Source organism: Rosa rugosa, chromosome 2, assembly GCF_958449725.1.
Source record: "Rosa rugosa chromosome 2, drRosRugo1.1, whole genome shotgun sequence".
NCBI lineage: Eukaryota > Viridiplantae > Streptophyta > Magnoliopsida > Rosales > Rosaceae > Rosa > Rosa rugosa.
In genome coordinates, this window is record NC_084821.1 from 45021189 (window position 1) to 45048183 (window position 26995).

Genomic DNA, 26995 nt, shown 5'->3' on the forward strand with positions numbered 1-26995 from the left:
TTGTTTGATGTCGAAACGACGACGGATCGGATTAATTTCTTCACACAGTACCTATTAATACGCTATAAATATATGGGTAATGTCAAATTATCGATTTCAATTTTCAATTTTTTGCATCGCACAAAATCCTTATATGCCTACTAATGCGGTTTAACTTGTTTATTAGTTGTATTAAAAAATATACCTTCCATGAGGAACAATATGGAGGAAATAGACTTTATCAAAATCGACCGTTGGATGTCATTATGATAAGAATATATAATTATGGTCAAAATTTCAGCTATTTTCGAAGTTGTTTGGGTCTCGATCTACTAGGTCAACCCTAAACCCTAAATACCATATAAAACTAATATACTCATAACCGATCACTCACAACTTCTTTTTTCGATCTGTCAGCTCTCATACTCTTGTGGCTATGACCTATATCAAGTAATGTAAAAATTTCAGAAGGTTTATCTACTTTTTGTTAAGCTCCCCTTAGGGAGTTATAAGTGTATAAGTGGTTGACCGCTTTATTTGACATCTAAATGATGGCGGATCGGGTTATTTTTTTTTACACAATATCTATTAATACCCTATAAATAGATGGGTAATGTCAAATTTATCGATTCCCAGTTTCGATTGTTTAGATCGAACGAAATCCTTACATGCTACTAATGCGGTTTAACTTGTTTATTAGTTGTATTGAAAAATATACCTTCCATGAGGAACAATATAGAGGAAATAGACTTTATCAAAATAGACCGTTGGATGTCATCATGATAAGGATATATAATTATGGTCAAAATTTCAGCTATTTTCGAAGTTGTTTGAGTCTCGATCTATTAGGTCAATCCTAAACTCTAAATACCATATAAGACTAATATGCTCATAACCGCTCACTCGCAACTTCGTTTTTCCATCTGTCATCTCTCACACTCTCGTGGCTATGACCTATATCAACTAATATAAAAATTTCAGAAAGTTTATCTACTCGTGGTTAAGCTCCCCTTAGGGAGTTATAAGTGCATAAGTGGTTGACCACTTTATTTGACATCTAAATGATGGCGGATTGGGTCAATTTTTTTACACAATACCTATTAATACGTTATAAATAGATGGGTAATGTCAAATTTATTGATTTCTAGTTTCGATTGTTTAGATTGCACAAAATCCGTATATGCCTACTAATGCGGTTTAACTAGTTTATTAGTTGTATTAAAAAACATACCTTCCATGAGGAACAATATGAAGGAAATAGACTTTATCAAAATCGACCGTTAGATGTCATTATGATAATAAGATATAATTATGGTCAAAATTTTAGCTATTTTCGAAGTTGTTTGGGCTATTTTAGATATAATAAGATAGTTAATTATTTTAGATATAATAAGATAGTTAATTATTGAAAACTATACCTTCTATGAGCAACAATGAGAAGGAAATAAACTTTATCAAAATTGACCGTTGGATGTTGTCATAATTAGAATAAATAGTTATGATCAAAATTTAAGCTATTTTCGTCGTCGTTTAGGTCTCGATCTACTAGGTCAACCCTAAACCCTAAATACCACATAAAACTAAGATGCTTATAACTGCTCAATCGCAACTTTTTTTTTCGATTTGTCAGCTCTCATACTCTCATGGGTATGAGGTATATCAAATAATGTAAAATTTTTGAAAAGTTTATCTCCTAGTGGTGTAGCTCCCCTTAGGGAAGTATATGTGCATATAAGGTTGACCACTTTATTTGATATCAAAATGATGGCAGATCGGGTAAATTTTTTTACAAAATACCTACTAATACGATATAAATAGATATTGTTTTATAAATTTAACTGCGGTTGACCAAGTAGATCATAGTCGAAACTATGATTAAATTTGCCGAATTTTTTACAACATCTATAAAACAATGTAATCCACTCATCTAATGGTGGGTTTCTCTAAATTAAGTTTCCAACGCATTGGCGCTTTTGAGAAGACCACTTCTTTCTATATGTAATGAACAAGTTATATAACACTAATAGGCACATTACAATAGACTACATCAAAATCGGCCGTTGGATGTTATCATGATAAGAAGATATAATTATGGTCAAAATTTCAGCTATTTTCGTCGTCCTTTGGTTCTCGATCTACTAGGTCAACCATAAACCAAAACACTACATAAAACTAATATGCACATAACCATGCTAATTCGCAACTTTTTTTTTTTCTCGATTTGTCAGCTCTTACACCATTCAATCCGCTTGGACAACTATAATTACTTTTATAAATATATATTTATATATCAAATTTCTCAAAGAGTAACCCCTTCGAGAAAAATGAAAATGAGGCAACCGACCGTTGGATACGAGTATTGGAATAATTTATGTATGTTATAAAAAATTTAGCCAATTTTGTCATCGTTTCGATTTCGATCCACTTAATCAACCGAAGTAACATATATAACCTCTTGATTGACGATGACATAACGACCATGAAACGTGCTAATTTTTTCACACGATGTCTATAAATATGTCGTGAATACATGTGAATGATTAAAAACAAAACAAAATTTCTATTTCTATTTTGCGGACCGTAAGAAATATCAATATGCCTACTAATCTTGTATAACTAGTAGGTCGCATTTAAAGTGATGAGGACCTTTAAAAAGCGATAACATGGTGGAAAATGAATTTGAAGAAACAGATTGTTTGATGGGAATATTGAATTTTTTTTATGGTTGTTTTTAAAAATTCAGCCAATTTCACATTCGTTTTCATTTCGATTTGCTTGGTCAATTGTATTTACCTTTATAAACATAAATTTATATATCAAATTTCTCAAAGAACAACTTTATCGAGGAAAATGAAAATGGGGGAACTGACCATTGGATAATAGTATTGGAATATTATATGTATGTTGTAACAAATTTAGCCAATTTCATCATAGTTTTGACTTCGATCCACTTAGTCAACCGAAATAACATATATAACCTGTTGGTTGAATGATGACATAACGACCACAGATACAAGGCTTGAGACACTATAATAAAGTATACTACACGATGAGTTTGTGGAAATTTTCGGAGGTTTTTTGGCACACCAGAGATATTTTCTACAATTTTCAAAAATCTGAAGCTAGTTAAATTAGTTTAACAAAAAGAAAATTTTAGATGGTGCGATCTGGACCTTTGATCTCAGCACCTCTTAATCAGGACCATCCATTAATTATCATTTGGGGCCTATAAATAGCCCAAGTCAGATCAGAGTCATCGGACGATCCAGCCTTCGACCCGTCTCCTCAACGCGAATACCCGTGAAGACGACTCGATTTTGGAGCTCCGCCTTCAGGCCGCTTCACAGCGGCGCACCGGTGCCGTTAGATTTATCTCTTCGCCGCGTTATGCCTCTAGTCTCGATTTTTCCAATCTTTGGGTGAGGGAGGACAATCGAAATCCGAAGTTTCGGTGGCACCGAGTCGCCGACGGTTTCTCCAAGTTTCCGGCAAGTAGGGTCACTTTTCGCAGTGCATGAGGTATGAAATTTAGCTTTCTCAACGAACTCTACGTCTTGGTGAAATTGGTTTTCAATTTTATTGTAGTTTTTGGACGAGTTGGTGTGTGTGTGTGTGTGTTGGGTTTTTAATTTTACTGCTCATGGTAGCTATTCTAAGTTCTGTCGGTTCGTTTCCAACTTTGGCTGTTGCCAGAAACAGGTGATGGTGAGATTTGATGCATGTTTGCCGGTGATGGATGGTAGAAGAGTTGCCGCTTCATTTGGCTGTGGTTGCGAGTTGCGACGACCCCCTTCAAAGCAAGTGTGGTCATAGCTGAAAGTGAGGTGGAGGATGGTGGTCGGGGATTGGGTCAGGTTTGGCCCTGGGTTTGCGGTATATTAAACTAGAATGAGATCGATCGAGGTCAAGGATTCTTTTTAAGTTCCCAGCTGCATCGCATGGGTTTGATTTATAGTGAAAGATCAAATTTTGATTTGGATTTCTAATACTTGGTAGATTTGGGCCATGAACCGGAATGAAAGTTCTTGTTCTCGATCTTGATCTAATTAAATTGGGGACCCTGGGTTTTTGTTAGTTATGAATCTGGGGAGTGAATGAATCTGTGGATGATAATCACGCAGAGTAACAACTACTGGTGTTCACTACAAGAAAAAACATATTTAACAACATGCAATTCACGTTGTCAATAACTTTTGACAACGTTTGCCGCATGTTGTAGATGCCAAAGTCATTAAAAGTCCCCGAGTCCTTAACATCGAGCTTTGAACGTTGTCGAAAAGAGGCGAAGCATGTTGTTGTAATTATTCAACAATGAGCTATGCACGTTGTCATAAATTTTCGATAACGTTTCAAGCGCATGTTGTAAGTTTTAACAACATTCTCTGCACGTTGTCATAAATTTTAGACAGCATACACGGTACGTTGTCATATTAATGGATACGTTGTTATAAAATTTCAGTACATACTATTGCACCCAATTTGCTGGGTTATGCTTTCCTGTACCTCTAAACATTCACCATTACTTAAACTCATTCACATGCCAATATTAGTACACACTAACCATGTATGAAAAATTTACATTTCATTAGGAGTGCCACATTCTCTTATACATATGTTCTTTACAAAACAAGCATGACAAAGTACTGGATTCTTTGTTCATCAGCATTGACAAAACATGCATGGTACTCCCTCACCTACATAAATTCTCTAGTAAAGCAAAATGTACCTGCTACTTCAACTACTAAGGGAGCATTTTAATGGAGCTTTTGGGCCATGCAAGAGTACTTCCTACAGCTTCACCAAGTTGTTTGGCATCCATGGTTGCTCTATACACTTCCATAGTCTGATACTCATCAAACACCACGTCAACCCAAACCTTCCAACAATCTCGTCCAAGAGGCACACAATGAACTTTTGTACTTGGATTTGTTGAAGAGATCTTCCCTTCAGCCACCACTTCATCTTCTTCATAATTGTTCCAATTCAAAAGTGCACATCTTCTATTTTCAAGATCATTGCTTGGAGCATTGATTGGTCTACTTGATTGTTGTGACTAAAAATATAAGAAATTAAGAGAGAGAAATATTGGTTTAAACATCTAACTGTAATATTGCTCACACAGTTTCTGGAAGTAATAGCTATTGTATCAGTAGATTAAGAGGATAAAACTTAAAACTGAACATGTACCGTACAGTACCTAGTTGCTTACCAAGAGCAATTCTATTTTATTCTTCAAAGCATAGCCCTACTCTAAAATGATAATTAGACTGTAATGACTAATGATTGTTGTCCAGGAACCTCAAAGCAGAAATTCCTCTCTTGTTATAGCATGACAATAGGTGAATTTTGTTTCACCTAAAATTCATAAATCTTACCAATTATAGCAGAGATTACATACCTGAGAAGTAGTTGCATGTGCATTTATCATTTTCTCTAAGTTTATGTTCTGTTGAGAAGGTCCCTGAATTTAGTTCAAGACACATTAGATTATGCTTCTTCATTCCCAATGGATTTGTTAAGCACAAGCTGAACCAGAAACTGCATATCAGATCTATCTTAATTCGTAGTTCACAACATGACCACAGGTCCACAAGTAAAGTAATACCTATAGTCATATGCAGTAAGTCTTGCAACTGAACAACTCATCGCATACCAGAACTCGTTTTTTTTTATTTTAACTCAAAAACACAGTAGTTTCACATTTCCAACTTGAAGATGATATCCCATAAAAAAAAAAAGGAAAAAAAAAAACTTGAAGATGGTATGAAGGCATATCGAATACCAGACTATTCCGCCCACTCATGTTTAATACATAATTTTGTATACCACGTACCAACTACTATCAGATCAATAACTTGATCCCCTAAACAATATAAGTCATATTTTAATAGTAAACTACAATAATCAAAATAAACATAAGATAAGAGCACTGGCACCTGACAAAAATAATGATGTCAAAGAAAATTTCAACATGACAGATGACAAACCTTATTTTCTTGGTCACGATCAAGCTTCAAGAATATAATATCGTGATATTTCTGTGACAATTCTATATATTTTGGAGCTATAATCATTCAAGGACCACACCTGCGGATGAAGATCAAAGGAAGGAATGACAAATCAAGAGTAACTAATCTTAAGATATTAAGATATACCAAGAAGCATGAGCCGGGTGAGAAACCAAAACAGATTTAGTCATTATAGCAAAGTGGTGCAGGTAATGCAATTGCAGCCTAGGTCCAAGTTATGGTTTCGGTTAGCTAAATTCATGTCCAGTTTCAACTTCATGTTTAATTCTTCTGGCTTTTAAGAATCAATGAAAGATTAAAATGCTACTTTGTTAAAGCCACCGTGTTCTTCCCCCTCTTGACCCTACAAGCAGAAATTGCAGTCCTCACTAAACAATGAATTGAATCGAAAGGAGAAGCTAAAGGCAAATTCTCACACTAAACTTAGCCTATTCCAATTTGCCTCATATATTTTCGAAACTAAACAATTTGCAGAACTATAAATGTCAAAATTCCGTGCTATTCTACTCTACCTATTTTCTCAAAATGCAGAAAACTAGTCATAGATTGCAGCTAACTAAACTTTCTTAATCAATTGCAGATACAATAAGAGAAGCCCATTCAATTCCACAAAGCCATATACTCAATTGCCCATTCAATTCCACAAAGCCATATACTCAATTTCCCATTCAATTGAGTATATGGCTATGTGGAATTTCCGAAAATTTTCGAACCAAACACTACCATGAACGAACAATAAGTCAAAAAAAAGTACCTGTAATCAGAATCGGAGAAGCATTGCAGGAATCGAAGGGAGCTGATCTTGAGAAAGAGCTTGAGCTTGAGCTTCAGAAGGGAACCAAAGACAGAGAAGCTGAGCTGAGCTGAGAGACGCTGCGAGTGAGAGAGAGAGATCTGAGCTTTTGAGAGAATTTGAAATTGAAAACTGAGAATGAAGAGCGATTGGTACCTGGAGACGAGTTGATGGCGGGAGGGAAGGACTGCTTGAAGTCTGAAACGACTAGGTGGCTCCGAGCCCGTCGAACATTATGAAGGTCACCGTCGACTGAGGCGAGAGCTTTTGGTGGCGGGAAATGAGTTTTGGCTTCGACTAGGGCGTTTAGTGGCTTTGTAAAAGGTAGGTCAACCAAATTTCAAATTTCTCCTAAAATTTAGAATAAAACGGACAGCTCCCCTCACCAATTTTTTTTTTTTTTTATCTCAAAGTTTTGACAGCGTTCGCCACATATTGTCATTCTGAAAAATTTTCAACAACGTGCACACCTGCTTGTTGATAACTTAATTGACAACTTGCAGATAACAACACGCAAAGTAGATTGTTGATAACCAAATTAACAACGTGCAAATGACGCGTGTGGTATTAAATGATTTACTACAACGCACATTATTTGCTCGTTGTCGAATACTGTAAGTAACAACGAACATTTAGAGCATGTTGTTATTGTGATGTTGTGGTAGACTACTTTTCTTGTAGTGGTTGATGCTGATGGTGGCTAGTGTTGAAAGAGAGAGTATGGAATAACAGGTCACCCGGTCAACATTTTCAACCGTTAGATTTCAGACTTGATATCCAACCGTCCATAATAAGCTGACGTGCCCAAGCATGGCAAGCTCGGAGCATGGAAGAATTTTCACTGAAGATCCAGTTGGGTCTTATTTATAATCCTCCACATGAAAAATAATCAGTCCAGCGCAGCAAAGTCACTATCACCCTTGCAAGTAACCAGCATCTGTTGAAGGCAAAGATATATCCGCCTAGTCTTAGCAAACACAACAATATAATATGGCTTTCAGTAATCGTACCAAGCCTCATGCTGTTTGTATACCAGGTCCGGCTCAAAGCCACATCAAGGCTATTCTTAAATTAGCCAAAGCCCTCCATCACAGAGGCTTTCACATAACCTTTGTCAACACAGAGTTCAACCACAGGAGATTTCTTAAATCTCAAGGACCCAACTCCCTCAATGGCTTACCTGATTTTCGCTTTAAAGCTATCCCGGATGGCATTCCAGAATCAGGTGAAGATGCCACCCAAGAGGTCACTTTGGTTTGTGAATCCATCAGAAATCATCTTTTGGCTCCATTTCGTGACCTCCTGATAAAACTCAACAGTACTAGTAGTCCCGTGACCTGCATTGTTTCGGATGGTTTTTAGTCCTGCTTTACCACCACGGCTTCAGAAGAACTTGGAATCCCTATTGTATTGTTCTACACTATTTCTGCTTGCAGCTTCTTGGGATTCAGGAAATTCCGAACTTTGCTTGAGAAAGGACTCGTACCACTCAAAGGTACTAAAACAACTATTGAAGCGCATTTGTTTAAATTTTTTGGTTATAAACTAGCTAGTAGTTTGATTGTAAACATGTAACAAAATTTTTGGGTGCTGTAGATGAGACCTGTTTGACAAATGGGTTTCTGGACAACGTTATAGAATGGATTCCAGGAAAGAAAGATATGCATTTAAGGGATCTCCCATCCTTTTGTCGAACTACAGATCCAAATGACATCTTGTTCAACACAGTCATGGAAGCAGCTGAAAAAGCAAATAAAGCTTCAGCCGTTGTTCTTCACACATTTGATGCTTTGGAAAAAGACGTTTTGGAAGCCCTCTCCTCATCTATTTCTCCACCCATTTATGCAATTGGTCCTCTCCAATTGCTTCTCAATCAAATACCAGAAGACCCTTTAAAGCTTATGGGATACAATCTTTGGAAAGAAGAAACAGACTGTCTCCAATGGCTAAACTCCAAGGCACCAAACTCTGTTGTCTATGTTAATTTTGGCAGCATTGCGGTTTTGACACCCGAACAGCTGCTTGAGTTTGGTTGGGGACTTGCAAATACCAAGCTTCCCTTCTTCTGGGTCATTAGGCCTGACTTGGTCATTGGAAAGTCGGCAATCTTGCCACCAGAGTTTGAAGCTGAAACCAAAGACAGAGGTTTAATAGCAAGTTGGTGCCCCCAAGAACAAGTCCTAAACCATCCATCAGTTGGAGGGTTTCTAACACACAGTGGTTGGAATTCAAGCATCGAGAGTGTTACAGCTGGAGTGCCGATGGTGTGTTGGCCATTCTTTGCAGACCAGCATACAAACAGTTACTACACTTGCAATGAATGGGGAATTGGCATGGAGATCAATAACAAAGTCAAGAGAGACAATGTGGAGAAGATTGTCAAGGAGTTAATGGAGGGAGACAAGGGCAAGAAGATGAAAAACAAAGTCTTGGAGTGGAAGAAACTAGCAGAAGAAGCCACTGCTCCACATGGTTCTTCATCAAAAAACTTGAAGGATTTAGTGAATCAAGTCCTATTAAAAAAAGGCACTTAGTTCTGCTGCATGTTGTTTTGTTTGTTTAATCAACTGAAAAGGTGTAATTGGCCTGTTCTTATATCTCAATAACAGCTTTTGTAGCTTGATTTCAATTATATCATTTGTTTTGTTATATATCGTTCATGGTTTTGTTTAACCTTAAGTTAAAGGGAAAAACTCACAAACAGTACCTGAACTTCAAGCCACTAATAACTTTCGTACCTCAAGTTCAAAAAATATCAGATTGGTACCTGAACTTCTGACCCCAACCCAATATCAGTATCTGGGAACAGTAAAATCGTTAACGGAGTTAATTTTTGAAGGGTAAATCTGTTATTTCACTGTTCATCATCTCCAAAACTCTTCCCTCTCTCTCTGCAAACCCAGATCTTTCATTATCTTCTTCATACCTCACACACACAAACCCAAATCGACCAAAGGAGAGGTGAGAGGTGAGAGGAGTTGGTGGTGGATGGGACGGTGGCTATTGAAGAAGTGAAAGGTTGGTTGATAGTGGTGATGAGGTATGAAGAAGAAGAAGAAGAAATCTAGTATTGCAGAGAGAGGGGAGAGTTTTGGAGATGATGAATAGTGAAATGACAGATTTGCCCTTCAAAAATTAACCCCGTTAACGATTTTATTGTTCCTAGATACTAATATTTGGTCGGGGTAAGAAGTTCAGGTACCAATCTGATATTTTTTGAACTTGAGGTACGAAAGTTATTAGTGGCCGATAAGTCAGGTACTGTTTGTGAGATTTTCCCTAAGTTAAAATAGTAATGATATAAAGTTATAAACTCAGAGATCGTACCAAACTTTAAGATTTGGTTGCGCATCATGTCAGATATTAATGATTATTTCAATTGTACGAGCCTACAAAGCTACATTCTTTCAATAATGGAGTTGCCCCAGGTCCCAGAGGTAGGATTGGTTGGTCAAAAAATTGAAGAATGTCCTTTTATCTGGTCCCTAAGATTGAATTCATTAGCCACAAGAAAGGGAAATCGTGTAAGCACAGTAGCTTCACAAATGCTTATTTGCACTCCACAGATAATGCAACCACCAACATTACAACCACTCTGAAAGAAGCTTCTCACACTACTCTATGCACTCATACATGAAAACAATTCATTCATCCAAGATTCCATTAACAGAATAAGCTTATTCCTCCTAGGGATCAAATCTCAAACTGGTGCTGTCAACCAAGCCAGTGGAATGCAATGACTTGAGTATAAACTCAGAAGCAAAACTGCAGACCACATATCTAATTATCTGGAGGACCCATGTGCTTAAGAGACACAGTGGCATTGATTGTAAGCTTAGTGTAGGTCTCAAGTTGATCATTGAAATTGATAAAGAAAGATTCGTACTGACCACAGATTATCAAAAAGTTGAGCCCCAAATCTTTATCGAAACCATCAACTTTATAAGATATAGTAATGTGGATAATCCAACACTAATGGATTCATGAATTTAAACTTTTCTTCTGTATGTTTTATATGATTGAATAATTCACAAAACAGAAAACTCACATATAACTGCCCGGCATATAATATCTATATTCAGGTGAAACCTAATTATTTATGCTCCCAACATAAACTACCCGGAAAATTATAACACATGAACCCTACTTGATGGAGATCAAATTTGTATCACATAAAAGCACTACGTATTATTAAAAAAAAAATTAAAAAATTAAAACCTTTACCACTATTTATTGAATATAGGACTAATACTCCCCTTCCAACAAAAGAAAAGGGCTAATACTGCTTGCAAATTTATCATGTCAGCAGTTGAAATAGGACTAGTTGTAAATATAATGCAGAAGACCAGTTGTAATTTTGTTTTTACTTACTTGGAACTTGGGGTTTTGGCTCAGTGTATATAAGAAAACTTTCAGATGGCATAGATGTTGCCATAAAGATTTTCAGTGTAGAATTAGAAGGGGCATTCCACAGTTTGATATTCACTATTCAGTGTGAAATGCTAGCAAATCTGCGTCGCCGAAATCTTATCAAAGTCATCAGTTGCTGCAGTCAAATTGATTTCAAAGCCATCGTATTGAATTACATTCCTAATGGGCTAGGGAGCCTCGAAAAGTGGTTGCACCATGCGGACTTTTCTTTGAACAATTTGTAGAGGTTGAATATAATGATGGATATGAATCACCTTCATCAGGGTTATGAATCACCTGATGTACATTATGATTTAATTTGAAGCCAAGCAACATACTACTAGATGATGATATGGTTGCAAATGTTTCTGATTTTGGCATTGCAAAACTCTTAGGCGGAAGAGATTCTATGACTCAAACCATGACCCTTGCGACAATTGGATATATGGCTCCAGGTGACGTACTATTCCTATTTTATCTTTCAATTTTCTATTATGCATGTGATCCTTAATAATGGAAGTCTTATTTATTTATTTTTTTTTATTATTTTTTTGTGTGCAATTTTTCTTGTGCAGAGTATGGAATGGAAGGAATGGTTACTACAAGAGGGGATGTGTACAGTTTTGGTATTGTGCTTCTGGAAACATTCACAAAAAGGAAGCCAACAGATGAGATGTTTGACGGGGAAGTGAGTTTAAAGAAACGGGTGGCAAATTCACTATTTGCAGATGTAATAGTTGAAGTTGTTGATGGAAGTTACTTGGGATTGAAGAAGATGAGCTTTTGTCAGCAAGAGAGAGTACTTACCAACCATTATGAGATTTGCTCTTGCTTGTTGTGTAGAATCACCGGAAGTATGCAAGAGGCTCTAGCCACCCTGAACAAAATCAAGATCAAGTTTTTGATGGATGCTGCAGGAGGTCTCCTGTTGAACCATCGTCTTATTGCTGCCCTTTGATTGATGGGTATATTCTTTGATTCAGTCCTTTGTTGATGTAATAGTATAAATGTTGGACTCTGCGACTTGAGGTTATTAGTTGGTAACGTTGTGTTCAACAATAACTTGGTAATTCCATCCGGCATGCAATTCCCACTTTGTTTATGCATGTTCTGCAGCATTGAACATTGTTTTGCTTTGAGACTGCTAGCTGCTTGAAATCAACCAAAAATTAATACTTAGAGTAACTTCTGCTATCTTCTATTTCTGGACTCTTCATATCATTCAAGAGTCAAGATTCCAACAACAATCCAATTAGACTAAAAGCCTCAATCCAAAGTTGATCAAATAGTAAGGTTTTGTTCTGCTTCTGCATCATGGTTTTAAAATGGTTAGAGAAAAAGACATGCGATTCTAGTAAACCTGGCCTTGAAAATTATGTGTTTATTTACAGGGAAAAGAATCTGGAAGAAATATCAAACAGCACAAAAAAACATAATCACAAGTTCACGTCTATACTAAAAGTGACATCAAACAGCCAAAAAAAAAAAAAGGAAACTAGAACAAAGGCAGATATATCAAAGCCAAGAGTTGTTCTGGAAATGGTTCTTTGTGCATGTACCAGAAAGATATTCTGATTTGCCTTTGATATTGAAGACTGCGACAAGCAATAATTTGAAAAGATAGAAAAATGCACTTTCCTCATAAATGAATGTGATAAATTTATCAAACCCATAGTGTCCCATATATGTATGGATTGAGATGCCATTACACTTTGCAAGCTAGTAGCTTTGTGCTATAATTCAATATCAACCGACTTAAGAGTCATGTTTTCATGGCCAGAAGTGAACGTACAGCAAGATTACACATAGCGAATGAGATTGTTTATAGGAGACTAGAGACAATGGACAAAAAAAAGAGAGTAAAGAATAAGCCAAGTTCTTAGGTCGATAACAAAACCACATTCTTTGCAAGTTTACAGTGAGAATGCAAGTACAAGATCCACCAAGGTTCAAGTGAATTTGAAGGACTAGTTACCAAGAGATTCTGGCTGCCTTCTAAGCAATGGAACATCTACAAAAGAGAAAAGTTCCTCAAACTTGCAGAGTTCTACTCTTGGCTCCCCTTCCCTGCATCAAAGGAAAACACAGCATAAAAACTCGGTTAAACTTTCAAGAGAAGGTGGATACCATGTTGAATGGGAGGAAATAAAACAGAATTTAAATCTAAAAGGAAGCACGATCGAGTCCATACCAGGTATATTAATATGTATGCTAGCAAATACTGTGACTTGAGGAATAACATAAGTGGTGAAGAGTTGATCTGATTTTGTCCGCCAACCATTTGAATTTGTACTCACAAGAGGAATGTAAGTATAGACAGCTAGCATGACCTCAGACATAGTCACTAGGTTTCATTGTTGTTCAATGGAACTTCAGACTATTCATTTTACAGTATACAGGGTTCTGTGATAAGAGCTTCCTATGCCTTTATTAATTTATTTTACTACACTAGCTAAGAACTCAAGCTTTGCATGAAGTCGGAAATGTTTTGTAATGACGAGCCATCGTTATAGTTACAATGTTCATAGGGCCAAATCATGAATTTCAACCCACGGTAACACTTCATTTAAGCTGAAAGGAGAGAAGGCATTTGCAGTCTAGAAGTAACAGAATGAACTTCTAAAGGGAACTTTTTCTAAAACTTTCAAGTCTCAAGAACAGCAACTTTAGATGACTTTGAAATATTATGTCTCGGAACATCCAAAAGAATTGTAATGGGAAACAGTTTATGGGTATGTAACACCATCTGATTATGGTGATGTTATTAAATGCTAGATTCCAATTGACACCAGCAATCAGTCAACGGAAAAATGCAGGGTCGGAGGTTTTTTGCTTGCCAAAATTAAAACCAAATGTATGTGGAAGAGCAAAAGGGGCACTGCAACAAGCACTAATATCAAAGAACAGACCTTCATTACAAGGGTTTGCCTTACGGTTGTCTGACTATGTAACAATAAGAACTGAACCTTTCTTCAACACTAGCACTGCAACAAGCAGCAATAACTAAAGTTTTCTTTTGGGTCAGGAGTGATACCAAGGGACTGAAGAAATGATTGTACGTACAAAATTATGTATCCATATATCCTTTTTGATTAGTCCATAGTTCTTGGAGACTCAGAACACTATGCAGGTTGATAGCTTTGTTCTGAACTTACAAGATCAATGGACTCATGAATACTGTTTTCATCATAGAGATGTGTGTGCATCGAGTTAAAGATGTTACATGTGATTGTTTGCTGGACAAAATAGACCATTTAAGAAAAAAACATTTTTGTCAGCAAACACATTGTTAGTTTGCATTTGTTAGTTCAAGGCTGTGCTCAACAAGTAGTTACCATTTACCAAGATTTTTTTTTTGATTTTGTCAAGGGGAACCCAAAGGCTTCCTAGGCCCAAGATAAACCCCTTCGGCGCATGTGAAATGCTCCAACTGTGCATTGCAGCACAGTGCCTCGCCACTTTGACAGCTTCGGGGTTCGAACCTAGGTTGGGGAGCACACCCAACTAGGCAAGAACCACTATGCCACTTGCAGTGGTTTACCATTTACCAAGATATTCCAACTGCATTCTGCTTCAATCCATAAAATATCTACAGATAACCTAGTTCCTGATTTGACAGAGTTTGACTCTCCCTTCCATTTCCCTGCATAGCACATAAAATTAAACATTAGAAAGCTAATTATGAGAGGAGTGCAACATGTATGCGAGAACTACAATGACAGGTTGTAAATAATTATGACATGCTACTTTAAATACTGAGTTATTACATGCATGGACAGTTGAATCGTAATGATGAGAAGGACTGCAACAATTACAAAGTTTATGAATTCAGGTGTCTTTAAATACTCGCAAAGTTTCATCATTAGCTATAACATGTAAGGATGAGTTTCCATATTCTCATAAAAAAATAAAAAATTAAGGATGAGTTTCCAGACTATTTCTATTTACAGTGTAAATGGCTTTCTGATAAGACGGATCATATATTTTAGACTCATATCAAGTGTGAGTTTTTGTTAATGTACTAACTTAGAGCATAATCATAGCACTACTTATAATAAAAGAAAAAAAAATAAAAAAATAAACCTTTACCACTATTATTGAAAATAGGACTAATATATACATGTCATTATCAGCAACTCAAATTTATCACATTAACCATTTCATTCCTGTTAAAATGATTCATTTGCAATAACATATAACACACACACACACACACACACACATATGAAAGAAATAGAGTTTGTATTTCCACCTACTCATTCATAAGAAGCCAGATTCATAAAGCAAAGATTAATAAAAATGAAAAATAAAAAGACAACACACATGTAGCATATAATACAAGAAATCATATGGATGAAAGGTTCTTCTGTGAAAAACTTTGCAAATATAAGGATACGGAAAGCAGAACAGTAAAGTATACAAGGAAGCTCATGCAATCAAAATTAACAAGTTTTTAGATATACCAAATCAGAGGATGCTTTGTTTCGTTTGCTTTACCCTAGAACTTGGTCCAAGGATAATTTTCTTTCAACATGCTAACTATACTCTCAAGCCTGCTGGCCCTAGCTTTAAGCACTGAAACCCGTTTCTCAATTGGAGAGCTGCTGCTAGCACATTCATTGTCAACGATGCTTGCCATCTCATTATCTGAACTTCTTGCATTACTCCTCATCACAGTTTTCAGGTTTCTTTCGGCCTTGAATCTTCCAATCAAAACTTCATTCAACATGTCCTCTGTCACCAATCTCTCTGAGTTTATAGTGTCAACAGAACTTTCTGCAATTGAAGATGCCAGATCTTGACCTTGACCTGATAATTTCTCACTGTCATCACACGTTCTAGTTTCACCATTTTTATGTTTCTTAGAATTTTCAAAAGTTTCTGATTTACTTGGTCCATCTTCGTCTATCAGACCTCTAGCTTCCAACCTCTCTGACTTCATAGTATCAACAGAACTTGCTCCAATTGAAGATGCCAGACTTTGAACTTGACCTGCTAACTTCTTACGCTGACCACATGTTCTCGTATTTACATTTTTCTGTTTCTTACAATATTTCCAAATTTCTGATAAAGTTAGTCCATCTTCGTCCACTGAACATCCAGCTTCCATTACGCTACATTTGGGAGGAAATCCCAGCGGAACAAGGAAATCATCACCTTCATCTGAGTACTTTGGAACAGAAACAGAAGGAAGAGTGAAATCATTATTCTTCTTCCGTTTCTTAGAACCCTCTACAGCTTTCTCTGGGGCAGAGCCAGGATCTACAGGGGCAGGTTTAGCCCTAGGTAGGGATCCTCCCATGCATTTTGATTTTTCTAATTTTGGCATGGTGGACTTTTTGAGACCCGACACTGATTCCTTCCACCACTTCAAGTATCTTGTGCTAATATCTGCCTTTGAAAGCCTGGATGGAACATACAACCTTGCATTCTGAATTTCCTTGATGTAATGATTCCAGGCTATATCAGAACTTTGATTGGATCGAGCCACAATGCATGGAATGTCTTGATCGAAACCAAATTGCATTGCTACTCTATGCGGAAGGTACTGCTCAATGGTACTGAATCCAGCTAACTCACTAACCCTCAAGCATCTGAAAAATGAATGCAACTCATCATCCAAACCCCAACAATCTGATACATGCATTTCCTCTACAGGATAGTACTTAGGCAACTGCCAGTTTTCAATGGTCAAGGCATAAGGACGCCACTTGAAACCATCTCCGGCAGATTCTAAAACCTTCCTCAAGTTTTCAACTTCCACGCCACTTACTTTGTCCCATCGAGCCAATCTTGGCTGCGCAAAATTGATCATTCTGGGATTTGGACTCAGCTCTACAAATCTTTCCCACGCCCAAAGTTGAACAAACTGAAATGGTGACTTGATGCTGAGTTTTATAGCATCACAACCTGTCCTTAACTTACTTGTATCCACAATTGCGCATTTCAACAAACTCAAGTCCTTATAAATGCTAGCAAGAACAGCAGGTGCAAATGCAATTCGGGTTCCCCTAGCTAAACGAATTGCAATTGGGAATACATGCTTTTGTATTGTACTACGAGCATCCGGAAATACATACCTTGATAACCAAAATGCAAGGAATGCTTCGTGCTCCAATAAAGTCCCACTGTTCATGAATTTCTTCAACCATAAGCTAGTAGAAGGTCTATGCGACGCACCCCTGTTTATCTCTGTTCGCTCTTGATTAAGTTTCTCTTCTATTTCCTTGAGCTCTCTGCTTTCAAGAGGGCTGAAAATCGACTCTCCAAGAACGGAATAGCCGCCCATCACCATAACATCCTCCAATGTGATTGTTGCTTCACCCCAAGGAAAAATGAATGTATTAGTCTCAGAACACCACTTTTCTGCAAATCCATATACCAAATCGTTTTTTCTTCTTATTTCATAGGTCGAATTGAAGATGGCTTCATATATGCCAGCTGTCTTCCACGTAGATTGGTGGACTGGAGCCAATTGATCAACCCAAGCATTCCAATCATCTTTTTGACCCTTAACTCTCCATCCAGGGATATCAACCTCTAATGGCCATTTTCTTGGCTCAAAATCAGAAGGAAGGGGGGAGAAAGATTCAGTAGGGAACTTAAAAGGGGGTTTTTCGGTGGAGGAAGGCACAACTGGTTTCAGATAGTAGGCTTTTTTGGGAAATGGGTCTCCACCAGTTGGTGAAACCATAAGCTCTTCTTTTTCTTCAACCATGATGTCTGGGGCACTCTGCCTAAAGCATAAGCTCTCCTTTCTCTTCCTCTTTTTAGAACGTTCTAAATTTTTCTTAAGAGGATATTCAGGATGTACTGGGGATTGTTTAGCCCTTACTAGTGATCCTTCCATCCTCTTTGCTTTCTTCTTTTGGGGCATAGCGGCCTCACTTGTGTCTTTGAGACCTGACACTGATTCATTCCACCACTTCAAGTATCTTGCACTAACATTCGGCTCAGAAAGTGTGGATGGAATGTAGAATCCTACAATCTCAGGTTTGTCACTGCAATGCTTCCTGGATACTTTGGATTGAGCAATCTTACATGGAATGTCTTGATCATATCCAAATTGCATAGCTACTCGATGTGGAAAGTATTGTTTCCTAGTATTGAATCCAACTAACTTCGTCACCCTCAAGAACATGGAAAATTGCAGGAACTCATCATCCAAACCAGGACCAACCCACATTTCCTTTTCCGAGTAGTATTTAGGAAAATTCCAGTTCTCAATGGCCATGGCATAAGGGCGCCACATGAAGGCATCTCCAGCTGAGTCTAAAACACTTCTTAAATTTTCAATACTCAGACCATTTGCTTTATGCCATCGAGCCAATCTCGGCTCACCATATTTGATGACATTGAATATTGGCCTAAGTTCCAAAAATCTTTCCCAAGCCCAAACCTGAACTAATTGAAACGGTGACTTGAGTTTCACGTTCAAGACACAATCACCGGTATTTAATTCATTTGAGGCCACAATTGTATTATTGAACAAACTCAAATCATTATAAATATCAGCAAGAACAGGCTGTGCAAGTGCAATTCTAGTCCCCCTAGCTAAATGAATTGCAAGGGGAAAAACACGCTTTTGTATTAAACTATCACCATCGAAAAAAACATACCTTGACAACCAAAAGGCAAGAAATGCTTCATGCTCCAATTCACTCTGACTGTTCACAAACTTCTGCAGCCATTTGCTTGCCTTCGCTCTCTTAACTTCTTTCCTTACCTTAATCAACCTCTCTTCCACTTCCTTTAGTTCAATGCTTTCAAGTGGACTGAAAATAGAGTCCCCGGAAACCGAAAAGCCTCCCAAAACCATGACATCCTCCAATGTAATGGTTGCTTCACCCCAAGGAAAGATGAAGGTATTGGTCTCAGAACACCATTTCTCCGCAAACCCGAAAACCAAATCAGTCTTTCTTCTTATTTGGTACTTAGAATTAAAGATTGCATCATAAATACCAGCTCTTTTCCATGTAGATTGGTGAAGAGGAGCCAAGCGATCAACCCAAGAATTCCAATCTTCTTGACCTTGTCGCCAACCGTGGAATTCAACCTCCAAAGGCCACTTTTTTGGGTCGAAACGAAAAGGGCACTGAGGGAGCTTGAAAGGAGGTTCACGATCAATGGAGGAAATAGGGACAATGGGTTTCAGAAAGTAGGCTTTTTTGTGAAATGGGTCTCCTCCGCCAGTTGGTGAAACCAGAAGCGCATCTTCTTGCTCTTGAATTGGACTCTCCTCCATCAATGGAGGCCGAGATTAAACACAAGACAGGAGCTTTTGGGGGGTTCACTACTTCCTAAAAATCTGTAAAGAGAGAATCTTTAGGTGGGAAGTTGAACACACAGAAGTTGTGTACTTATGTTTTCGAAGTTTCCATTGTTGGGGAATTAATAAAAGCAATTATGTAGCGAAAACGGAGTTACACGAAAATAAGACCTAAGAAGCGAAGAAAGTTAGAAGCCCAATGTATCCCAAAATTGGAAGCAGAAGTATTTTTGTCACTTGTGTTTGGGTTGGGTAACTTGCTTGGTTGAATTTCATACTCTTGAGTTGTTATACAATTCAGAAAAAAGAAAAAAGAAGAAAAAAAAAAAACAGTTGTTATACAATTCTAATTTCAGTGTCAGACTCGTGTTCTCAAAGTCGTTAGAAACATTTATGTGACTAATTGTTGAATTTCAATCCAGTAATAGAGAAAAAAAAATACAAAAACTACAAGAGTGATAGCGGTAAATTTTCATTTTATACTGTTGCATTTTACTTTTTTCTATTTAAATAGTGACTTAGTGGGTGATTATTGATTTCTTAATTATCATGACCTCAACATGTGACTTAGTGATTGAGCGTCTAGATTGGGAGTCCCCTAACCCGCATACGATCCACGAAGTTGTTGTTTGTAGCCAGCGGACGGAAGTACTTATGCAATCAAAAACCCCCAACCCTAACTTTCGTTTAGAAAACCTTTTATAAGGGAGAAACTCTCCCCCTCAATCAAATCTTTTCTTAATAATTAAATAAGAAAAATATGGAAAGGTTTAAAACTGTTTTTGAATGTACAATCGAAACTTTCCTAACCAAGATCTCAAATTGATATGCATGTTGAAAACCTCTTTAATGCATAAAAGATTATTGAATCAAATTAACTGATATGCATGTCAATCAAAAAGCATGCATCAAAATGATATGGAATCAATACATATTAAACTCAAGATCAGTGACTCGATTTGGCCTAATCTTTTCTTCAAGATCCGATCCTGTGATCTTTCTCTTTGTTTCCTTGACGCTCCGGTTTCCTTGTGGCAAAGGGAAATCATGTATTGAATGGTGAAAAGCCCAAAATACTTACAATCTCCCCCTTTGGGCATTCCCATTCAACACATGATTTTTCAATCTTTTTGTCCTGCATGTTAGTTGACACAGATAAACACTAGTCACTTAACAAGCGGTGCTACTTGGATTAAGGAATCAGTTTCCATCCTTTTCCAGATCCAAGTTGCTAAAATAAAATTACTTAATAACCAAAAGCATCCAAAAAATATCTGTGCTTATGCACTTACAACCCAACAACAACAAAAATATTGTTCGATAGAAGTTAAACTTCAGAAAGCATAAATAACAGAAAAATTAAAAGAGTTTTACTTCTCCCCCTTTGAATGGGAAGGCACGTCGAAGTCCTCAATAAGCTTGGTGACGGTGTCCAGAAATTCCTCTTCATCCATGGAATCTGAGCTCTCCTCTGGTGCAACAGGCTCCTGCATGGCATTGGATGGACCGGGAGCGTCAAACCCGGGAGGGTGACGCTGCATGTTGCGGATTTCCTTGAGGACCTCCCGGAGAGTATGGTTGGTGCGAACAAGGAGAGAATGCATGTCATCCATGTCAGTTGTGAGACAAGCGATTCGCCAATCAGCCACGAGAATAGCATCTCGAAGAGAGGAGTAGCGAGAGGGATCAGGGGATGGAGATCGACGAGGAGGAGGAGGAGGAGTACGACTTCGTTCACGGTGCATGCCAGGATGGAGAATCCCGGCCCTCACAGCAGCCTGACGACCGTCCTCTGGAGGAGGAAGTCGCCGGTGTTCACCAAGGCGAGTGGTTGTCTTGGTGCGAACCATGGTGATAGAATCAGTTTGTGAAAGAACCTACACACGGAGACAACCAAGAGTAAAATCCGAGGGAGACAAGAGAGGCTATATATAATGAAGAGTTAGGTTTAGGGAAAACCAAAGAACACACCGATTGGGATAGCGTCTCAAATGGAGAGAGAAGTTATGACAAGTTATTTTTCCTAGATATACGCATGCAAAGAACGTCTCCCCCTCAACTTAGGCATAATCATTATGGAAATTAAAAGCAGTCAGATGGCCATCAAGGAAGGAACCGAAGAGACAAAAATATTCGTAAAATCTGCAAAAATATTCGTAAAATTGCATCTCTCTATCTACTGTAGTGAAAGGAACATAGTTCAGAGCACGAAGCATGATGTATTCTATCAACAAAGGAAGTTGGTACTCATATTCAGACCTTAGGGAGTAAATCTGTGAAAAAGAGTGAGTATAACCAGTATGTGGGGCGTAGACACAAGTTTAGTAATAGAGAGAAGGAGTGAATTAAGAGAACTAAACATGTGAACGAAACTCATGATATCTCCGTAGAAGGAGTAGGAAACATTGTTCCTAAGCACGTATTTTATTTGAGTCATGGACCTTTTTTATTTGATGACAATTAGAACTCATGTAACAAGACTCTTCTCAGCAACTCCCAGAACAGATGTTCTTAGGGTACTAAACATAACAAGGATGTTCCATGGAGAGAGTCTCGAGTAGTTGTCTGCATTATTTTATTTTACGTGCAACAATCACTCACCGACTCTTTTCTTGCAAACCTTAGAAAGTTCACCACAACTAAGGCCTGATTACTCAGAGAGATGGGATATTGTCACACGCCGAATTCTGAATTTAAGTAATTCATATTCGAAGCATGAACCTCAAATACCCTGTTTATAATCTCAGAATTTTTTTCTCAAAATCAACTGTACATTACACCTCTCGATAATTACATAAACCAAATCCTCAAGCTACTTATTACAATACACTCTCACCAAAACAAATTATAAAGCTCAAGAGAGCACAATTCTCCTCACAAAACAAATGCTATAAATCTAATACTAATACTCTAAACCGCACGATCACTGCCCTGATTCTCCTGACCTGTAAGACTACCCGCTACACATTTTGAATAGTGTACCGGGAGTTGCAACAACACAAAACCCGGTAAGGTTTTGACAGCCCGTATGAGTAAACAAGAAAGAACTGTTGATTTATTCAATTATATTCACTATAACTCAAGTAAACAATCAACACACTCACAAGGTAACTCCAAAAATCACAGAAACATATAAGTATATTCTCGATGCTTTCTTTTAAAACTCCACATTTGACTGATCACAACCAACAAATATTGCAACATTAATATGTGAAATAACATTAAAGCAAAGCATGCTTGATTCTCTTTTCACTAACACCTTCACATATTAGCAATATATCACAGATAGATATTTGATCAGGATAATATAAGCACACTTCTCTTTTTAGTGAATTTTCGGATTAACTGGTAACAAATCACAAATCCGCGTACTAGGGTATGTCTACTATACCCAAAATACGGGTAAGCCAGGTTGACTGGTAACAAATCATAAATCCACGTACTAGGGTATGTCTACTATACCCAAAGCACGGGTAAGCCGTAGCATACAGAGGACAAATCCAAAGTATGTATACTCAAGGAGAACACCTCTTTCCTAAGAGTATAATAGTGCACTATCTATAGGGACTAGGGCCCAGGCTTAACGTCTCATAACACCAAAACACATTTACCAGTAATTCATTTAAGCACGGGGTTGTAGGAATCACCCGGCTTCACAACTGTACTTCTCAGACATAATCAAATTCACAAAATACAATCTTTATGATTTATAGATCGTATATATGTATATGTACACCCACATAAAGAGACATATTATTTCAAGATAAATCTTTATTTCTTAAAATAATTTCCACATAATCACATTTGGGCATATAAAAGAGCTTTCACACCACATGATCAACATTTCATTATTCAACAATTAAAATGCGAGATTAATAGCTTGAATAATATCCAATCCATTCTCAATCATTTCATCACACCAATCACACATCAACCAATATATATATTCCACGTAAATATATATATACGTAATCATCCGCTCAGGGATGACCACTAATACCAACTATAGTTCAAGCATAAAAACCGCGAAATTCATTTGTACAATAAAATCATTTTACTTACCTATGGACCGTAGTTGATCAAGTCCATATGATTTAAAACAAATATTTATTCCACAAATATTTTCACACAATTGCGATAAAAATAAAGTAATTAAATTTATTCGGTTCGTAATATGAACCACGTGAGGTTTACTCACCTCTAATCCAGCTGCGTCTTCTAAAAAGCCAAATATATCAATCCGAATCGTCCACCAAATCAATCCATCGATTACCTAATCCAATAATGATCTTAACTTAGCCAACAACACATAAACGTACTTAAACGATGATCCAACGGTCGGATTGAAATTAAACGATAATCCAACGGTCGGATCGAAATTATATGATGATCCAACGGTCGGATCCTCACGGATCGCCCTTAGGATCATCCTCCAATATTATCACGAAGATCCAACGGTCCAATCTTCCTGAATTGCCCTTACTAATATCTCCATAATTTTATATGAAAATCCGACGGTCAGATTCTCACGAATCGCCTTCCGAATTACTGTTTTACAATTATACGAAGATCCAACGGTCGGATCTTCGCCCGTGACCTCACAAAGTCATCGGTACAGTCATACGATCAACATATCTAAATTTGAAGCAAAACCAATGGTCTGATCTTCGCAGATCGTAAACCGAAGATAAAACGTAAAAACCGTAAATAGTAACGTAAAAACGTAAATCCACTATTTATCAACTTTTTCTAACATGACCATGTTATATATCAAAACGCTCGTATGGATGCATAGATCATCGCCTAGATAATGAAAACTCGAAATATGGTCTGACGCGCCGCCACAAGCGGTGGTCAGTGGGCGGTCAACGCGGCGGTCAACTCCGGGTCAACCACCTCCGATGGCAAAGCGACCAACTACAAACTTGTTCAAAATGAAAGGGTGATCGACTTCCATACCTGGAGCTAAGTCTGGTTTGGCCTAGATCGTCCTAGATCAAGCTTGGAAGTTGGATTAATCCTGTGCGTCCGATCAGATTTCAGATTAAATCAGGGACGTCGAAAAAGTCAAACCTTGATCTAGTGTTCTACACTCAAAATCGTGATGAAAGACTTACATGGGGATGATCAGGGGGAGGAGGAGATCACGAAAATGGGAAGGATCGGCCGAGGGGACGCCGGAAAATGGGTTTGCCGGTCGGGTCACCGATCGGAGGCTGGGTGGCTTCGATCCGGGGATAGGGACAGCGGCGGGGCAAGGCGACACCGGAGGGAGGCTTTGCGTGCGACGGCGAGCTCGGGGAAGGCCGGGTCGTGGCCGGAGGATGCCGGAGGAGAGAGATGGATCCGGGTCGGGTCAAGCGGTTCGGCCGCGTGGGAGAGGAGAGAGAACGGAGAATCCGGGGGACCAATTTGCAATTTTGAGAAACTTTCGTCCTTCCGAAATAATTCGGATTCTTCACCTATTTATAGGAAAATCCCAATTTTCAAATATTCATAACTTATTCATACAAACTCCGAATATTACGTTCCACATATGCACGAGATCGTATCGATGAGCTCTACAACTTTCATGAAGGAAGTTTTCCCAAATTCCGTATGTATCAAAAGTCAATTTCCACGAGCCCCTAAATAACGTTCGATTTCGAAAATAAAATCGTTCGAACTAATTCCACAACTTTTCCAAGCTTCGTACTCGCTCCTACTATCGTGAAATCATTTCTAAAAATCCATGGAATTTAATTTGGATTTTTCGGGGTATTACAGATATGGTTATCCATTCTCGTTTCTTACAAATCCTAGAAAGTTCACCACAACTAGGACCTGATTACTTTGAGAAGAGGGAATGAGTTATTTGATCATTTAAGTAGTTCGCCTATTTCACCGAATCTCTTTTGAAAGTAAACAAGGAGCATGCCACCACATATGTTATAAGTGAAAGTGCATATGTCGATTTACTGAATAAGATACTAAACATGAGCACACAATTTTTTGTCCATAATAAGGCATGGCAACAGAGGATACATAGCAGAAAATATGCAAGTTTCACTAGTGACTGTAATCAATGGATACTAAGATCACAATTTTCTCAATCAACAGTGGACAGCCATTCCTGTGCCTTAATGCTTAGAACATATCCCTAGTGCATTTCTCAACATCTCAAACCTAGCAGTGTCAAGAGGCTTAGTAAACAAATCAGCAAGTTGATTTTCAATGGGCACAAAGCTTAACTCAAGTATGTTTTGTTCAACCAAATCCCTAATAAAATGATATCGAAGATCAATGTGCTTTGTTCGAGAGTGTTGAACAGGATTCTTGGTGATGTTGATAGCACTAGTGTTGTCACAAAAGATAGACAACTTACCTTGAGGGATGCCATAATCATGAAGCATTTGTTTCATCCACAGCATTTGCGTGCAACAACTCCCAGCTGCAACATACTCAGCTTCTGCAGTAGATAGAGAGATGCAATTTTGTTTCTTGCTATGCCAGGCAACCAGATTGTTGCCAATGAAGAAACATCCCCCTGAAGTACTTTTTCTATCCTTAAGTTTCCTCCCCAGTCAGCGTCAGAATATCCTGCAATTTCCACGTTAGTATCGAAGGTATAGAAAATTCCACAGTTAACTGTACCGGATATATAGCGAATGATTCTCTTGATAGCTTCCAAGTGTGATTCTTTAGGGTTAGCTTGAAAGCGAGTGCACACTCCTACACTGTAAGATATGTCGGGTCTGCTGGCAGTGAGATAGAGCAGACTGCCTATCATACTACGATACAGTGTATGATCAACTGATTTCCCATCCTGGTCTTCGCTCAGCTTAGTAGTGGTACTCATGGGATTGCTCACTGTCTTCTTAGATTCAAGACCAAATTTCTTGATCAGATTTTCAACGTATTTTGTTTGAGAGAGAAACGAACCTGTGTCCATCTGCGTTACTTGCAGTCCAAGAAAGAAAGTTAGTTCACCACACATGCTCATTTCAAACTCACTTTCCATGACAGATTGGAACTCTTTGACAAAATATCTGGAAGTGGAACCAAAAACAATGTCATCAACATACACTTGGGCAATGATAATGTCATTTTTGGTTCGTTTTACAAACAATGTTTTATCAATAGACCCTCTAGCATACCCTTTTCCTACAAGATGTTTTATCAATGTTTTACAAATGAAAATCTTCTTGTACATCTAGGTCTGATATGACCTATCTTACCACAGTGATGACAAGTAGGAATAAAAGTTCTAGAGTTTATGTACCTGTTCTGACCAGTGTGAGACTCTTGGTCAAATTTTACCTGGAAGTTTTGATTTGGTTGACCTTCCTTCACATTTTTGACAGAATCATCAGTGGAGACTTCTTTCTTTTCTACAGGTGGTCTTGATGCTCTTACGAACTTTGTACCTTTGGAATTCTCTCCAGTGTATCCTAACCCACAAGTGTCATGAGGAGCTTTTCCTGATCCGAGTAATTTGGACATGGCAATAGAGCTGACATCGAACTTGGTGAACCT

General features: G+C 37.9%; 3 protein-coding genes and 1 pseudogene across 4 annotated transcripts; 2 read left to right on the forward strand and 2 right to left on the reverse strand.

The window, feature by feature from the left end:
* Nucleotides 1-4122: 4122 nt before the first annotated feature.
* On the reverse strand, nucleotides 4123-7482 carry LOC133734466 (uncharacterized). The gene is made up of 5 exons (XM_062162115.1): nucleotides 6958-7482; nucleotides 6763-6881; nucleotides 5967-6066; nucleotides 5378-5440; nucleotides 4123-5032 (listed from the first exon to the last, which is right to left on the reverse strand). Exons 3-5 carry the CDS (start codon nucleotides 6051-6053, stop codon nucleotides 4721-4723), a joined length of 462 nt encoding a protein of 153 aa, XP_062018099.1. The 5' UTR covers nucleotides 6054-6066; nucleotides 6763-6881; nucleotides 6958-7482; the 3' UTR covers nucleotides 4123-4720.
* A 259-nt stretch (nucleotides 7483-7741) lies between these two features.
* LOC133734465 (7-deoxyloganetin glucosyltransferase-like) lies at nucleotides 7742-9435 on the forward strand (annotated as a pseudogene).
* A 1855-nt stretch (nucleotides 9436-11290) lies between these two features.
* Nucleotides 11291-12169, forward strand: LOC133734468 (receptor-like serine/threonine-protein kinase At1g78530). The gene is made up of 2 exons (XM_062162117.1): nucleotides 11291-11666; nucleotides 11787-12169. The coding sequence occupies exons 1-2, from the start codon at nucleotides 11564-11566 to the stop codon at nucleotides 12167-12169; spliced, it is 486 nt and encodes a 161-aa protein (XP_062018101.1). The 5' UTR covers nucleotides 11291-11563.
* On the reverse strand, nucleotides 11793-19582 carry LOC133734467 (uncharacterized). Of its 2 annotated transcripts, XR_009858315.1 has the most exons (4): nucleotides 15675-19582; nucleotides 14753-14854; nucleotides 13187-13278; nucleotides 11793-12321 (listed from the first exon to the last, which is right to left on the reverse strand). XR_009858315.1 is itself a non-coding variant. In XM_062162116.1 (2 exons), the coding sequence occupies exon 1, from the start codon at nucleotides 19454-19456 to the stop codon at nucleotides 15710-15712; it is 3747 nt and encodes a 1248-aa protein (XP_062018100.1). In that variant the 5' UTR covers nucleotides 19457-19582; the 3' UTR covers nucleotides 14254-14854; nucleotides 15675-15709. The 2 variants fall into 2 exon arrangements, 1 of the variants encoding a protein (XP_062018100.1); XM_062162116.1 differs by lacking the exons at nucleotides 11793-12321; nucleotides 13187-13278 and having other exon boundaries at nucleotides 14254-14854.
* Nucleotides 19583-26995: the final 7413 nt, after the last annotated feature.

Bases quoted from the DNA above. Each gene is read 5' to 3' on its own strand.
- LOC133734466 (XM_062162115.1), bottom strand. From the start codon at position 6,053: ATGATTATAGCTCCAAAATATATAGAATTGTCACAGAAATATCACGAT. The intron at 5,441-5,966 runs GTTTGTCATCTG...AACTAAATTCAG, and splicing joins ATCGTGACCAAGAAAATAAG to GGACCTTCTCAACAGAACAT. The intron at 5,033-5,377 runs GTATGTAATCTC...TTATATTTTTAG, and splicing joins CACATGCAACTACTTCTCAG to TCACAACAATCAAGTAGACC.
- LOC133734468 (XM_062162117.1), top strand. From the start codon at position 11,564: ATGGTTGCAAATGTTTCTGATTTTGGCATTGCAAAACTCTTAGGCGGA. The intron at 11,667-11,786 runs GTGACGTACTAT...TTTCTTGTGCAG, and splicing joins AATTGGATATATGGCTCCAG to AGTATGGAATGGAAGGAATG.
- LOC133734467 (XM_062162116.1), bottom strand. From the start codon at position 19,456: ATGGAGGAGAGTCCAATTCAAGAGCAAGAAGATGCGCTTCTGGTTTCA.